This window comes from Podarcis gaigeae, assembly GCF_964106915.1.
Source record: "Podarcis gaigeae genome assembly, chromosome: W".
Lineage (NCBI taxonomy): Eukaryota > Metazoa > Chordata > Lepidosauria > Squamata > Lacertidae > Podarcis > Podarcis gaigeae.
Genome location: NC_139695.1, coordinates 17,118,158 through 17,135,241, shown reverse-complemented (window position 1 = coordinate 17,135,241; position 17,084 = coordinate 17,118,158). Strand labels below are relative to the sequence as shown.

Genomic DNA, 17,084 nt, shown 5'->3' with positions numbered 1-17,084 from the left:
TCCTGATCTCTAAACAAATTGTCATTCATCTTCCATCTGAAGGAGCCGGTTGGTAATAATGTCATGTCCATTTTCAACGCATTATGATCGGAGCAGGTCTTTGGGCAGATTTCCACTTTCTTCACCTTAGGAGCCAGGCCTCTAGAAATCCATATTTGGTCAATTCTTGTCCAAGTCAGTTGGGCTTCAGAGAAAAATGTTCCTTCTTTCCCCAAGGGGTTCTTTGTCCTCCATATATCAATCCAGTCCATATTGTCTGTCATTTCGAAAAATGTCTTTGGTAGTCTGCCATCTTTAGTAACCTTTTGGCTTTGTGACCTATCCATATTCGTTGAAACGATCCCATTCATATCTCCCATCATAATGATGTTATCATAGTCCAGATAATCCAGCATAATCTCATGCAACTTCTTGTAGAATTCTGATTTCCCTTCGTTTGGAGCGTAGATTCCTAATATCAAAATTTTCTCTCCTTGGTGCTGTATTTCAATTGCCAAAATTCTTCCATGTTCATCTTTAAATAGAAATTTTGGTGAGAGGCTCTCCTTTGCATATATCACCACTCCTCTCTTCTTAACTGAATCCGAAGATATAAATTCTTGGCCTAACCTTTTATTTACCAATATTTTTCTGTGGAGCCTAGTCACATGTGTTTCTTGTAGACAAGTGATGTCTAGTTGCTCCTTCTTTAATATGTGAAAGATTTTCTTCCTTTTTTCCGGGCTGTTACAGCCATTTATGTTCCAGCTTAAAAGTTGCAGAGACATCCTGGATAAATCTGTTTAGTTTCCTTGGGATGGTGTTTTGTTCTGTAAGTCTTCAGGGTTCTGAGGTACAGGTACCTGTGGTGGTTCAGGCCCTGAGGGTAGTTCAAGTCCTTTGTGAAGGTCCTCTCCGTAGGTAGTCAAAAACTTATCCCTATCTTCCAAAGTTCTAATTTTAATCTTCTTCCCTCTAAAGGTAAAGGATAATCCTTGGGGAAAGTCCCACCTAAAGATGATTGAGTTGCTTCTCAACAGTTTTACTAAGTCCAAATATTCAGATCTGAGATCCAACAGCTGTTTAGGAATGTCCTTAATAATCTCAATTCTTTTGTCCGAAATATTCAGAGATCTTCCGTAGTGCAGGCCCAGAATCTTGTCCCTTTCCTCCTTTGATCTCAACGTAATCAAACAGTCTCTGGGCTTTTCTCTCTTTGTAAGTCTTCCAAGTCTGAAGGCTGACACAATTTTGAAGTCTTCCTCCTCTAGACCCCAGAACTTGGAGAATTCTTTGGTCAAAAACTCAGCTAGGTTACCTTCTTCCACTTCTGGTATCGATCTTATCCTTAAGTTAGTCTCCCTGTTCCGAAGTTCCAACATAGAGAGGTAGGTCTGGTGTTCCCCAACCTGCTTGCTGAGCGGCCTTACTTCTTTTTCCAACTCTCCCACTCTTTGGCTGGTCTCTTCGGCCAGTTTCTGATTTTCACCTGCAGCCTCCTTCAGTTGTCCGATTGCTTGTGCATTCTGTGCAACTTGCCCAGATAATTTGTTTAAAGTTTCTGTATTAAGGTCAATTTTCGCAGTTTGTTGGTCAACTTTCCTGTCCAAAGATTCCAATTTCTCAAGAATTCTCTCTAGTACAGAACCAGATCCTCCTGAAGCCATCTCTTCTAGTTGTAATTCCTCAGTTTCTCCCTCCCCTGCCTGTGACAGGGAGGTAGCTTTTTCCTCCGAGGGCAGAGTAGGCACAGATGATCTACGTGTTTGTGAGGCTGCAGTTAAGGTTGTCAGAGTTGTTTGTCTAGTTCTTAATCCCTTTCTTTTTGCGCCACTCATTCCAAAGTTATCTAGCAGTCAAGGTCAAGCTGAGTTGTTCCCATGGGAAAGCTACGGCCCAGATGGTAACAGTCAAACAGAGGGCCGGGAAATAGAAAGTAAAACAATGTTTTTGTTATAAATCCTCAATCCTCTAGGGGGAGCATAAAATGTCCTAGGAAGAAGAGTCCATTCCAATCATACGAAATCTGAACCAGTACTTAGGGATCTTCACAAAAGTAGTTTTAGCAGAGTTGGTTTTAGGTTTGCCACAATATTTCAAGTTGTGCTTACTGGAATTCCATAATGCAAGAACGTAACCATTCTGAACTCCCTCAGACTGTCTCAAAGTTTAAGTACAATATATCCAAATTTGCAGTCTGACAGTTCTACTGCTCCGGCAGTTCTGACACCTGGGCTTCTTAAATAAAATTGTAATCCACAAAGAAGAGAATATATAAGTCCTGATCAAAGTCCAAAATTCAGTTGCTTACAGTCTTTAAAGGGATTAAAAGTAATTTCTGCGGGTGCTCAATCTGAGCTGTCAAAAAGTTCTCTCTATGCCTCCACTCCTCCTGCTCTTTGCTTTAAAGGTCAATGGCTGCGGAAGACGGACTTCCTTTTCCTCGTCTCTCCGCTTTCAGCTTATTTTCAAATATTTTAGTCCCAAAATTTAATTAAGTCCTCAGTTACTCACGGGTTGTTGCATTTTAGGATCTTGTATTGCAGGAAGAAAGGTCGGCGCTCACCGGCAACGGCAGCGCGGCTTCGCTCCGCTGAATGCGCATAGACCCACAGCGCCGCTGCCCCCTCTGCGATCCGGAGCCCCTTACGGGGTTCCCTCAACGTTTCGGGGGTTGCTCCTGGCGCCCGCCGGGTCCCGAGACCGCAGGCTTCCGCTGCCTGCGGTTTTCCAGAATGGGTCTCCGCTTCGCCGTAGCGGACGACCCTTTTCCAGCGGAGCTTCCCTCTCCCAGTTAGGAAAGGGCAGCCATTACCGTTCGCGCCGCCTCCGGAAGTGATAAGTTTTCCCATTGGGCCATGGTTATTGAATGGCCAAAATCTTGTGACCACCTCACCATTGCCACTGTTACCTCCTCCTCCTTGACTGTCCAGTCAAGAAGGAGTCGATCAGTTTTGGAAAGAGTTTTTCTTTTAGAATTTACAACATCAGATTTGAATCAGGAAATTTCTGTTGAGAATGAAGGAATGGGAATGAATAAGGCTACAAGAACCCCTTTTGTTTGTCAGATTTAAATTTTTCAAATAACTGATGGTATTGGAACCAGTCTGAGATGTGTTCTCTTATTTCCTCAAAGTTTTTTAATTTTATTTGGTTATCTTCATTTTTTAGAAGTGTTTTATATGTTGGCCAGCTTTCCTGGGTATTTTTCCGTTTTACTGCTATGGCTTCTATTGGAGAAGTCCACCACGGGACTTTAGGCTTCTTCAGGTCTTTATATTTTTCCCATACAGCAAAGAGTGACTTTCTTATTATATGGTTGGTAAATTTTTAATGAATTTTCGCTTTTCCATATATCAGGTAGGCGTGCCATCCCCAACGGTTGTCAAAACCTTCCAGGTCCAGGAGGTCCGGATCCTGCAATGTGCACCAATCTTTTAGCCAGGTGAAACAGGCTGCCTCATAGTAAAGTTTTAGGTCGGGTAAAGAAAAGCCTCCTCTCTCTTTTATGTCTATTAAGATCAGGTGTTTAATCCTAGGTTTCTTCCCTTCCCACAGGAATTTGGAAATTTCTCTTTGTCATATCTTGAGACAACCTGCTTCGCCCAGTATTGGAATCATTTGAAATAAAAAGATTAATTTTGGAAGCACATTCATCTTTATAATGGAAATCCTACCCAGAAATGTTAATTTTATTTTACTCCAGGTTACCAAGTTTTTTTCTAATCTCTAACCAAGTTTTGGTGTAATTATCCTGAAATAAGTTTATGTTCTTGGGGGTGATCCCAATACCCAGGTATTTCGCTTTTGAGGAGATTTTCAGGCCCAGTATTTTTTCTAAGTCGTCCTTTTCTTCCGTGGTTACATTTTTAACAAGCATTTTTGTTTTTGTTATGTTCAGCTTAAAGGCTGCCACTTCTCTGTAAAGTACTTAATGAAGGCTTCCCATATTTCCTTTGGTTTGTCAGTGATCTTACCATTATGTTTTATCTTATTTATATAATTTTTTTGCTCACTTTTCCTCATTTGCCATGCCAGTAATTTCCCTGGCTTGTTGGCATGTTCAAAATACTTTTGTTTCATCATTTTAATTTTCCAGCTTATTTCCTCATTAATCAACATTGAGTATTGAATTTCTAATAGTTTAATTGCCTGTTTAACTGTGTCTTTACTGGGGTTTTTTATTAATTATTTTTCTTTCTCTGGATTTTCACCTAAAATTTCTTTCTTTTTCTTTTCTCTTGCCTTTTTCTTAATTGAGTTTTGTTGTATAAACAGTCCCCTCATGACTGCTTTGCTAGCGTCCCATACTGTTTGCAGCCTGGTTCTATTATTAAGATTTAATTCAAAGTAATCTCCCAGAACCTTTTTTGCCTTTTCTAACAAGATTTTATCATCTAATAGATCTTCATTCTATCTCCATCTAAAGGTGTATTGACTTTCTTTCAGAATTTCCATTATTATAGGATTATGATCCGACAATGCTCTGGGATCTATTTCAATTTTTAAAACTTTTGATTCTAATTCTTTTGAAATCCAAACTGCATCCAGTCTGGCACTACTGCCATGTACATGTGAAAAAAAGTTAACTGTTTATCAAGCACATGTTTTACTCTCCAGATGTCTATTAAATTCAATGTCTCTGTCATATCAAAAAAAGTTTTGGGTAGCCTACCTTCTTTGGTGTGTTTTTTTCCTAATTGTTCTGTCCATCTTTAATGATGGTACCCCATTCAATTCTGCCATTAGTATTACCTTCTCATCTGCAATCTCCAAAAGATCTGTTTCAAATTTTTGAAAGAATTTTGATTTATTTTCATTTGGTGCATATATTCCCACCAATACTATCTTTTCTCCTTGGACTTTGATTTGTACCATTAGAATCCTCCCTTTATCGTCTTTTTGGATTAGCTTGGGTTCAAGTGCAGGTTTAATGTAAAATACTACACCACGTCTTTTAGCATTGTCTGCTGAAATAAAATCCATCCCTAATTCTTTTATTAATCAGAATTCTTTTGTGTTTGTTTGCTACGTGTGTTTCCTTCAAGGAAAAAAAGCATATTTTGACTGCTGTAAGAAGCAATCATTTTATTTAGCTAGTTGACAAATGTTTGCATTTATTTTAAAACTCAAAATAATTAGAAAAAATGCATGTATTAAAATGATATGCCTGGGTAGGCTTGCTGGGGGGGGTGTATTCAAAAAAGTTGATTAGTGAAATGTTTGGGTCTGCTGATATTAACCATGATGGCAATATGGAGCATCCACATTCCAAGGCAATGTACCCTTGAGTACCAGTTGCTGAAGAGCAGCAACGGAGAGAGAGCCTTGGTTTTCCTACCCTGCACGATGCTGGGCTAGAGTGATGTCTGATCCAGCAGTGCCCTTCAGATGCTATGATAATTTGTGTCGTGTTCTTGCTTCAGGTCTTAACGGTGAGGAAGCAATGTCCAAGATGACGGACGTGCTTTTACCAGCACCTCCAAGTCATGTGCCAGAGGGGCCACTCCTGAGTGAGAAGCTGGAACGGCTTCATACCTTAGAGGATATGGAGGCCATGGAGCCAGAGGAAGTCCCACGGGAAAACAGAGTGCCGGAAGTCAACGGTGCTGAACTTCAGCAGCCTCTGGAAGCTGAGTCATCGCTACAGCCCAAGGATAGCAAGACCCAGACCTCCAATAAGACAGCCAAGCACAAGGCTCTGATTGATCTGAAGGCAGTGCTGGCTCAACCACTTTGTCCCATGCAGTGTCCGTTTTTGCCTTCTGCTGTACAGGATGAGGTGAGCACCATTAGGAGGGGTTAATCAGGGGTTCCATGGATCCGGAAGAGCTAAGTGCTAACGCTTTACTTGCACTGTGTCCCTTCAGGCTAACAACATGGGAAGTGTTCATCTTTGAAAGCTCCCCAATGGGAGAAAGCTAGTGTGTCAGGGAGAAGGTTTAATCTCCTTGGCGTGTTTGTTTTCCAGCTGCAGGGAGCCTTATCCCAATGCATCAGGGAAGAGACCAATGGTAGAGAGTATGCTTTACATTAGGGATGGGGTGGGGCTGTGGCCCTCCAGATGTCATTAGTCAACACCCATCAGCTCCAGTTAGCATAGCCAACTATGCTAAGGGTAGTTGTAGTCTAATAACATCAGGAGGTCCACAGGTTCCCCTTGCATCACATGTAGAAGAGCTTTGGTTCATTCCTTGTTTTGTTTCTCGTTAAAAACTGATTTTGGGTAGCAGAGTTGGAAGCAGTATTTGCCTAGAGTTATTGGAGAGCCAGCACTGAGCTAAAAGGACCAACTGTCTCACTGTATGAGAAAGCCAATCATTGCCTTCACAGATTAGCTTTTTCAGAGCAGGCTAGCCTAGTTCAGAAATGAATGGCAAACTAGGGTTTGTTGTTAGAAGAAGAAACCTGAGGCTCATGCACTCCTCCACATGTATGAAAGGAGGATGAAAGCTTCTACCTTACCCCTTTAAAACTGTTTTTATTTGAATGCACACACATTTTGTGTGTGTGTGCACGTATATACATACATATATACTAATAGAGTATTAAGAATGAATAATAACCTGGTGAAAGCACCTAAACATCAACAACAGCAATTACAAAAAAACAAAAACTAGGCTATTAACATTAGTACGAATTATATGCCTAGAGAAACTTAGACATTAAAATAGGAGTAACTAATAATACAATGGTACCTCGGTTCTCAGACAAAATCCGTTCGCTTTTTCAAAAACCGAGGCACGGCTTCCCATTGGATTCAAGAGCTTCTTCCACTCGGCGGAAGCCATGTTGTACGCTCAGGTTCGAAAACAGAAGCATTTACTTCCGGATTTTCGGTGTTCAAGAACCGAAATGTACAACAACGGAGGTGTTCGGGAACAGAGGTTCCACTGTATAATCAAAGGGACATTATTATGCTTTCACTTTTGAATTAATCACAGTTACCTGTTAAGTCCAAACTTGAGGAACTGTGGTTAGATGTCTTCAATATGCTATTATTATTTTTTTAATGAGCAGTAGATAAAACAAATTTCTGTTCCACAAGTTCAGACATAACAGGGCTTACAAGCAGGTAATTTCAACCTGCTTTCACATAAAGAAGGGGAGAGAGGAAGGGACAGCAGCAGCACACTGACGATAATAGAATCGTAGAAAGGAAACATGGAAGGAACCGTGAGGGTAATCTAGTCCAACCCCCTGCAATGCAGGACTCTTGCCCAACATGGGGCTCGAACCCACAACCCTGAGATTAAGAGTCTCTTGTTATGCAAGTGTATTGTTATCTGATCAGCCTTCCAGGTGGTGTTTGACTATGGCTCCCATTATCTGTAAGCATTGGGTTTGCTAACTGGGGGATGATGGGATTTGGAGTCCATCAGTATTGTGGGGTAGGCTGCAATGTGACAAAGCATGCTTTGTCATTTAGTTTGAATCATGTCAGCATGTCTCAAGCAGACAGCTTGTGTACTACAGGAAAGTATTTGAGGACCAAACTGCTCCAGAGAATTCTTGCAAGCGAGCTGAGTCACATGCTGCTGGGAAAGGGAAGGAGGTGTTTTAAAATCCAAACACCAGAGCTCCTGGACAGTCCTCTGGGCAGAGAAATTCCTTCCTGCTCCAAATCCCTGCACTGAGTCAGACTCTGTGAGCAGAAGCAATTCAGCAATCTCCTCGAATGAGCTTTCATTGGATGCAGTTCCTTGCCACACAGCAGTATCTTGCTCCTTGTTGGTTAAGGATGCAAAGTGGGGAGGAGACTCATTTGTCTGTTCTCTTCGTTCATTGTACACCTGTCTTTTGGCTCCAGCAGGGCCTTCAAAAAAGCTTAACAGCACTTTCCGTAAAACAACTACATTTCCAATTGAGCATCAAGATCACTGTTAGATTATACTCTTCCTGTGTTAGTTACCTATTGTCTGGAAATCCTGTGAGACTCCTTGTCCACCTGCCTGCTGATCTTTTTCTCCCTTGCAGCTAGAGATGGGCAAAGACCAGCGACAGGTGATCCGGGAGGCCTTTGCAAGTGACAACGTTGTTGCCAACTTTCTGAAAGAAAAGCGTCGGGCAGAGCAAAACAGCAAACCGAAAGTTCTCAATCTGGTGCTTCCAGGATGGGGCGAGTGGGGAGGTGCAGGACTACGGCCGAGTAAGATGAAGAAGAGACGGTATGTTCAGGGTGGAAGCTTAATGGTCTGTCACTGCCAACTGTTACCTGCTTCACCTCCCTTCTTCCTTTTCTTTTTTGCCTTCTAGGTTCCTTATCAAACCAGCAGCTGGGTCCCCAAGGAAAAACAGGCACCTGCCCAATGTTATCCTGAGTGAACAGCGCAATATTTTAGCAGGGGTGCATCAGGTGAGTTTATCACTCTGGCCTAGGAGGCTGCTGTTCACGCTTTCAGCTGCAGAAACAATGTGGGGGGGGGGGAGATACAGTATAAATGTTCTTAGACTCATAGAATTCTAAGATGTTAGAATTGACTTCTTCTTAATTATATAGTTGGAAGGGACCTCAAGGGTCGTCTAGTCTAACTCCCTGCAATGCAGGAATGTAATTAAACTCTGTGAATTTAACTGAGGAAAGACCATAGCTCAATCAGGAGAGCATCTGCTCTGCATGCAGAAAGTCCCAGCTTCCATCCCCTGCCTCACCAGTTTAAAAGGATGAAGTGATGGGAAAGGTGTGTGCGTGGATTGCTGAGAAGTAGACAGTTCTGGGACAGATGGATAAATAGTCCAACCTGTTATAAGGCAAATTCCTATGTACTTGATTGGGTATGTACAGGCAACACCCTATTTGCATGGGGTTGTGTTCTGGGTTATTGCACGCGTCAGCAGTTGCGCATAAGCCCATTCTGCCCTTTTCTGGGGCCAAAAGCAGCACTCATGTTGGTGGCCAGACGACAGTCAGATGTGCAGAAAATGGTCACTGCCTGTACTGTGTACCTGATACCAATTCTTTTCTTTTGGTATTTTTTTTTATAAGGATTGTTTTATCTGCCTGAAGGTTGATAGAGCAGGTTGGAACTACAAAATAATAAAATGCAAGCAGCTCACCAAGACTTTGTGCACGTGCCCCCTCACTCCCAGGAACTGTCTGCTTAGCTGTGTGTTGTTCCTAGCCTTCCACTTTCAGGGTGCCATTAAACTACTTCTTCGCTACACTGCAGGTGAACCAGCTGCCCTTCCCCTTTGAGAACAGCAAGCAATTTGAACGCAGCATCCAAGCACCCATGGGCCCCACTTGGAACACCCAGCGTGCTTTTCAGCATCTGACAGCTCCTCACATTGTCACCCAGCCTGGCCACATCATCCGCCCCATCAGTGCTGAGGACAGTGAGCTGCTCTGCAAAGTGGAAAAGGCAAAAGCCATGGGAAGGGAGCCGGATTTGGCACTATCATTGTCACCCCACAATCATGACCCACACCATGCCTCAAAGAGGAAGGCTCGGCGGAGCTAAGTCCTACAGGGGCTCTGCCATACAGGCCAGACTCCTTGGGCTAACTAGCACTGTTGTCTTCTTATTTTCTTCAGTCAATTTTATTGATTTTCAGTATATAACACAGAAACACATACAACAAATGTCTTCGTTTCCCATCCTTCCCTCCCTCCCTCCGTTTATTCCCACGGAACAAATCAGTTTATTAAATTCTGCCAGAGTCCATTGAGTGAATCAGGCGGATGCCGGTCATCAGGGTTATCATTTTGAAAACCCAATGAAAGGATGACAAGTTTCAGTAAAGTCATCTATGTCTTCTGTGCTGTTCAGTGCTTGTACTCTCCTTGTTCGTTTTTCCAGTAAGGCAAATTGTCTGTGCATCTTGCTTCCACACAGAATTCTGTAAATGATCCAGTCTCTTCCATTTCTGTGCCACCAAGTGGAAAGTGAATCAATTAACTATTTGTATAAAATCATGGAACAGTCGAGTTTGAAGGGATCTCCGAGGGTGACCTAGTCTAACCCCCTGCAATGTAGGAATCTCAACACGCTGTCCCTTGTCCAATTTGAAACCATACCAGACCCTGCTCAGCTTTACAAATGTGTTAGTAGTGTTGTTGCTGCAATTGAAATTAAGCTTTTCTTCCCTGGAAATGGTTAACAGGCCTAAACTTGATGTGCATTCTGCATGTTGCCCCTTGATGTTGCTTCCCATACCCCAACCCTGTGAACAACTTTTGCCAAAAAGGATGTACATAAGTCACATGTGGAACATTGTACCAATTGTATTGCAAGCTTACAAACACAAGTATGATAATGATTTATTAATATAGCTGCATGTTAGTGGTGTCAGATGCCATTTATGTAACAGCTTAAATGTAATCACTCATATGAGTTGAGACTGATGCTAAGGGTTTTTTGGCTCATGAATTATTCCAATCCATGTCTTCACTTTCTATGCTAAATACATTTTGTTAAAGTTTGTGGGTCGTAAATCCTTTGACTCACGGAGTTTGCTGCAACGGCACTGCAATAAATCTGATTTATTGGCACTCTGACAAACTTATTTTTTAAAAAATAAATTTTATTTTCAATGCAAAATTATAACAAAAATTACAAACATTGAATCCAAACTAATACTATACAAACAAGGGAAAAAAACTGAACACCAAAAAAGAAAAGAAAAAAACAAAAGAAAAAGCACACATCTACAAATAAAACCATATATTCAGTCTAATCTAGTCATTACATACATATACACATATTGACTTCCTTCCTTTGTTCTAAGACCTCAAAATTTTTACTCTTACTAAAATGTTGTGTCTAATGTAGATTACTTCTATCTTTATACTTTTTTACACCATTTTTTCTTTTTCTTTAAGCCTCTAAAGCATCATTCATTATATATGCTTACTCTAGAACAATGCTTTTTCATATACTCTTTAGCACATCCCCATACTTTTAATAATTTCTGGTCCTATTGTCCCCTTATGAATGCTGTGAGTCTTGCCAGATTTATATATTCACAAAAATTTATTTGCCATTCTTTCATTGACGGAATTTTTCTCCTTTTCCAATTTTTTGCTATAAGCATCCTGGCGGCTGTTGTTGCATAAAGGAATACTTTCCTTTGATTGTCAGGAATATCGTTTGTGATTATGCCTAAAGGGAATGCCTCCGGTTTTTTACTGAAAGATATTTTAAACATCTTTTTGATTTCTTCATATATTTCATCCCAAAATTGTTTAATAGGTTGGCATTCCCACCACATATGAAACATTGTTCCTATTTCTTTCTTGCATCCCCAACAGGTATTTGATTTTAATTTGTAAATTTTTGCCAATTTTACCGGAGTTAAGTACCATTGGTACACCATTTTCATCAAATTTTCTCTGATTGTGTAACATGCCGTAAATTTAATATCACATTTCCATAATTTCTCCCACTGGTCCAGCCGAATTGTGTAACCTATATCGCATGCCCATTTAGTCATAACTTCTTTTACTTCTTCATCCTTTAACTCCCATACTAATAATAAATTATACATTTTGGATATACTCTTTTACGAGTTTTGTAATAATACTTTTTGTAATTTTGATTCTTCTTTTTCAAATCCTATTGCTTTATCCTGATTAAATATTTGGGCAATTAGATGATACTGTTGTTGGGATACTGCCAGGGAGACGGAGGCATCAGGCAGGCCCCCAGTTGTCTCCGGACGATCACCGGTCCCCTGTGGAAGAGCATCAGTCAATTAGCAACACGAGCCTCAGAGACATTCCAAGGCCCGTGCACACCCTTTCAGCAGTCTCCACAACGAAAGATGTAGACAGGAGAGCATATTTACAGCTTTGTTCAACGTAGTTCAGAACAAAGGAAAAACATGACTGCTTGCCTCCGTGTCCAGGAAAACAGCCGGAACAAAAGCTATATATAAAATGGAAGTTCCCAGCAGACAGTGCTGGGAGTAAACAGGCATGTGATACACAACAATCATGCCTGACCCTTTAAGGTGGAACAGAACTATATCCTAATATCCTCCCCCTTTCCGTGTAACCTGTAGTACCTGTGGTTCAACCCAATTGCAACCTCTGTACATAAACCTTAAGTTGTTCTCTGTTAACAACCTTAGACAACAGATCTGCAGGAATTTTGTTTCCTGGCATGTAGGACACCTGAATGAGTCCTTTCTGAATACACTCTTGCACAATGTAACTTAATCTGCAAGTACTTGGTTCTTTGCTTGCAACTCTCTGAGTTCAGCAAAGCCAAACAGGATCTATTGTCTTGATACACCTGTATAGGACATTTCACAGAAACCCTGATGTCCTTAAACAGTTGCATCAACCATTCACAATCCATGAGTGAAAATGACAGGGCATTGAGTTCTGCTTCACAGGAACTTAGGCTTACTGTCATCTGCTTTTTGCACAGCCAGTCAAACAGACAGTGGTTGTACATGTAGCATACTCCAGAAGTGCTTGTACCATCCGTGGTGTCACTTCCAAAACTAGCATCTGCAAAGATTTCAAGACCTCCAGTCTTCTGGCTAGTGAACCTCAGCCTGTAGTGCAGAGTCCCCTTCAAACAACAGGCTATGCGCTTCAGAGCTTTACAATCCTGAACAGTAGGATTGTTGGCATGTCTGCTAAGCAGATTAGTGCTTACAGCTATGTCAGGTCTTGAGCATCTAGCAATGAAATTCAGCTTGCCTAGAATGCATCTGTACAGTGTAGTGTCAGAAAACGCTTCAGCAGTACTATCTACCTGGTAACCTGTCACCATCGGTGTGTCTGCTGGGTTTGCATCAACCAAATTCAACCTGGTTAATACATCAGCAATTTTCTGTGTTTGGTGTACCAGAAAATTACCTGCTTGGTCCCTCTCCACCTGCAGAGAAAGATAGTTGGATACCTCACCAAGATCCTTCAAGTCAAAGTGCTCCTTCAGTTGAGCTAGGGTGCTTTGGTAAAAAGCCTGATTCTTCCAAAACATCAGAAGATCATCAACAAAACATAAACAATACAGTTTGTTTTGCCCCTCCTCCTTGACAAACACACATGGATCAGCTTTGCCCTGGTGAAAACCTAGAGAAAGCAATGTCTCAGTGAGTTTTGTGTTCCAACACCTGGCACTCTGCTTGAGACCATATAAGGATTTCCGTAGTTTACAGACCATTCCTTTCTGTGTCTGCATTCCATCAGGTGGAAACATATACAGCTCCTCCCCCAAAATCCCATACAAAAAAGCTGTGTTCACATCATGATGAGAAACATGCAGCTTCTCCTCTGCAGCAATCTTAATGCTCTCATGCTTGACGGTGGGTGAGTAGGTCTCATACTAATCCTGTCCTGGTACCTGTGAAAAACCTCTGGCAACCAATCTGGCTTTGTGCCTGAAAACCTGGTCTGGTCTGTCTTGGCCTTGAAGACCCATTTGTTGCCAACCAGTCTCATTCCTGGGACTACTGGGACTAGCTCCCAGGTTTGGTTCCTATCCAAGGAATCAACTTCAGCCTTCATAGCATTAAGCCATGGCTCAGCATCTTTAGAGGTTAACTCCTGAACCTCTTTGAAGCTTGAAGGTTCCCACACCTTCTCTGAGCTACTAAGAACAGCAGTTGCTGTCTTAGCAAAGACATCAGCAAATCTCTTTGGAGGTTTGCCTTTTGTGGCCCTTTCAGATCTGCGTACTAGACACAGTGGTTCTTCCAGTTCAGTGTCAGACGGATCAGATGGTCTGACTGAGGCCTTTGTGCTCTTGTAGTCTGCTGTGTCATCAGTGTCACTGACAACAGCAGCAGCACTGCTCACTGAGCTGGAATCCAAACTCTGATCATCATCCTCAGCTTCCCCGTCTTTCTTATCATCATCATCTTCCTCATAATAATAATAATAATTTATTATTTATACCTCGCCCATCTGGCTGACTTTCCCCAGCCATTCTGGGCGGCCCCCAATCAAGTGTTAAAAACAGTATAGCGTTAAATATTAAAAACCTCCCTGAACAGGGCTGCCTTCAGATGTCTTTTAAAGATAGGATAGCTGCTTATTTCCTTCACATCTGAAGGGAGGGTGTTCCACTGGGTGGGTGCCACTACCGAGAAGGCCCTCTGTCTGGTTCCCTGTAGCCTCACTTCTCGCAATGAGGGAACCGCCAGAAGGCCCTCAGCGCTGGATCTCAGTGTCCGGGCTGAACGATGGGGGTGAAGACGCTCCTTCAGGTATACAGGACCAAGGCCGTTTAGGGCTTTAAAGGTCAGCACCAACACTTTGAATTGTGCTCGGAAACGTACTGGGAGCCAATGCAGATCTCTCAGAACCGGTGTTATGTGGTCCCAGCGGCCACTCCCAGTCACCAGTCTAGCTGCCGCATTCTGGATTAATTGCAGTTTCCGGGTCACCTTCAAAGGTAGCCCCACGTAGAGCGCGTTGCAGTAGTCCAAGCGGGAGATAACTAGAGCATGCACCACTCTGGCGAGACAGTCTGCGGGCAGGTAGGGTCTTAGCCTGTGTACCAGGTGGAGCTGGTAGACAGCTGCCCTGCGCCTCCATGGACAGCTGTGAGTCCAAAATTACTCCCAGGCTGTGCACCTGGTCAGGACCAGGGAGTCCTCCACACCAGCCCGCCCCTGTCCCCCAAGAACAGTACTTCTGTCTTGTCAGGATTCAATCTCTTTTTTTATATATAAATATTTATTAAGATTTTTTGTGAAAGAAAAACATAAGTAATAAACAACATTGCTTATATCATAACAAAATTTCATAACTTGTTTAGACTTCCTCGCGTCTCCTGCTCCCACTTACATTGTTGAAAAGTTTTTTCAAGCAAATTATCATCTTGTTTACAATCTTATATCCACTCATTTAAATATAGTATAATAGTTCTCCCAAAGGGTTTGTCTTTTCCTTGATCTCACTTATCATCAAATTCCAGTCTAATTTAGTGGTGGCCAATTATTTATGATCAAGCATCCTTCTTAACATTCAACCAAATTACAATATTTTTGTAAATAAATCTTAAATTTCTTCCAATCTTCTTCAATCCTTTCTTCTCCCAGGTCTCGGATTCTGCCAGTCATCTCCGCCAGTTGCATATAGTCTATCAGGTGCATCTGCCACTCTTCCAGTGTGGGTAGATCTTGAGTTTTCCAATTCTTGGCACTGAGTATCCTTGCTGCCGTTGTTGCGTACATAAAAAATGTTCGGTCCTTCTTTAACACCTTCTGGCCGACAATACCCAGGAGGAAGGCCTCTGGTTTCTTAGTGAAGGTATACTTAAATACCTTTTTCAACTCGTTATATATCATTTCCCAGAAGGCCTTCACTTTAGGGCAAGTCCACCAGAGGTGAAAGAATGTTCCTTCATTTCCTTTACATTTCCAGCATTTATTATCAGACGAATGGTATATTTTGGCAAGTTTAACTGGGGTCATGTACCATCTGTATATCATTTTCATTACATTTTCCTTCAAAGCATTACATGCAGTGAAGTTCAGCCCAGTGGTCCACAACCTTTCCCAGTCCTCAAACATAATGTTATGCCCAATATCCTGTGCCCACTTTATCATAGCAGATTTAACCATTTCGTCTTGTGTGTTCCATTTTAACAGCAAGTTATACATTCTTGATAGTACCTTAGTCTTTGGTTCTAACAATTCTGTCTCCAACTTCGATTTCTCCACCTGGAACCCTAGTTATTTGTCATTTTTAAAAACTTCTTTAATCTGGGCATAATGTAACCAGTCTCGCACTTTACCCTCCATTTTCTCCAAACTCTGCAATTTCCAATTGTCACCGTCTTTTTCTAATATTTCCCAATATTTTGGCCATTTGGCCTCCATATTGGGTCTTTTTCGGGCCTTAGCTTCCAGAGGGGAGATCCACCTCGGAGTTTTGTTTTCCAATAAGTCTTTGTATTTTGTCCAGACATTAAATACTGCTTTCCTGACAATATGGTTCTTAAAGGCCTTATTGATCTTAACTTTGTCATACCATAAGTATGCATGCCAACCAAAAGCATTGTTAAAACCTTCCAAGTCCAACACATCAGTGTCTTCAAGAAGTAGCCAGTCTTTTAGCCAGCAGAAAGCTGCGGCTTCATAGTACAGTTTTAAGTCTGGCAGGGCAAAGCCCCCTCTTTCTTTCGCGTCAGTTAAAATCTTAAACTTAATTCTGGGCTTTTTGCCCTGCCAGACAAATTTAGAAATATCTCTCTGTCAGGATTCAATCTCAATCTGTTAGCTGCCACCCATCCTCTAACCGCCTCCAGGCACTCACACAGGACCTTCACCACCTTCAATGGTTCTGATTTAAAGGAGAGGTAGAGCTGGGTGTCATCTGCATACTGATGAACACCCAGCCCAAACCCCCTGATGATCTTTCCCAGCGGCTTCTGTTGGTTTCTGCTCTCTTTCACTGTGCAGCGAAAGTGCTTGTCACGAGACAGGTGTTTACATTCCATAGTCAATTGCTGTTGGAGTTTCTCACGGGAAAGGAGACTGGATATGACGTACACTGGTTTCCTGTTTTTCACTGTTCTTTGCAGTTCAGTGAGTTGTTCTCTCTGTGCTTTAGAGGAGAGAGGATGCTTTCTCTGCTCCGGCAGAGGCAAGATGTTTTTCTGTAATCTACCAGCTTTGAAGTGTAAATAAAGCAATATAGAGTATGTGGCACGTATTCCTCATCCTTCCGCTGTGCACGGGACGCTGCAAATTCAACATATCTGGTTATGGGCCCAGAACAACGCAGTCATCTTGAGAATGGACTCCAGAAGTCGAATCGGGCTCCTGGCAAAGGAACAAAGGAGCAAAGGATCGGAATGCAGAGGGACGGATCGGACGGTATCTCGGTATCTGCTCTGCGAGTCAAGATGATTGATGAGGTATGTGCTACTGCTCCGGGCAGCCTGCCAGCTTCTAATTAATGGCTTTATGGCTGGACTTTGAACTTTTAAGGCCGTTTGCCGGGACCAGGCAAAGGCTTCTAAGGCAAAGGCTGGGGAGGCTGGAAACCGAAAGCAGTTTTGAACTTGCCTTTGGAAAGAGGTTTGAAGCAGCTGCAGTTAAGCTGCAGTTAAGAGTGGCACAGGCTCACAGGCAGAGGCTGGAAATCAAAAGTACTTCTGAACTTTCTTTTGGAATGAAGCAGCTGCAGCTGTACACAG

At 42.2% G+C, this 17,084-nt stretch overlaps 1 protein-coding gene and 1 long non-coding RNA gene across 2 annotated transcripts in view; one reads left to right on the top strand and one right to left on the bottom strand.

Moving 5' to 3' along the window:
- Positions 1-10,471, top strand: part of LOC310835937 (U3 small nucleolar RNA-associated protein 14 homolog A-like) — a 46,945-nt gene extending 36,474 nt beyond the window's left edge. Inside the window, exons 11-14 of the mRNA XM_083720893.1 lie at positions 5,406-5,761; positions 7,957-8,147; positions 8,236-8,335; positions 9,150-10,471. Coding sequence (XP_083577019.1) covers positions 5,406-5,761; positions 7,957-8,147; positions 8,236-8,335; positions 9,150-9,440 — 938 coding nt within the window. The 3' untranslated portion in view covers positions 9,441-10,471. The remainder of the gene's footprint in view (positions 1-5,405; positions 5,762-7,956; positions 8,148-8,235; positions 8,336-9,149) is intronic.
- The window catches only part of LOC310836019, a 463,755-nt gene that overhangs the window by 280,207 nt on the left and 166,464 nt on the right, over positions 1-17,084 (bottom strand). The gene's annotated exons all lie outside the window — the stretch shown is intronic.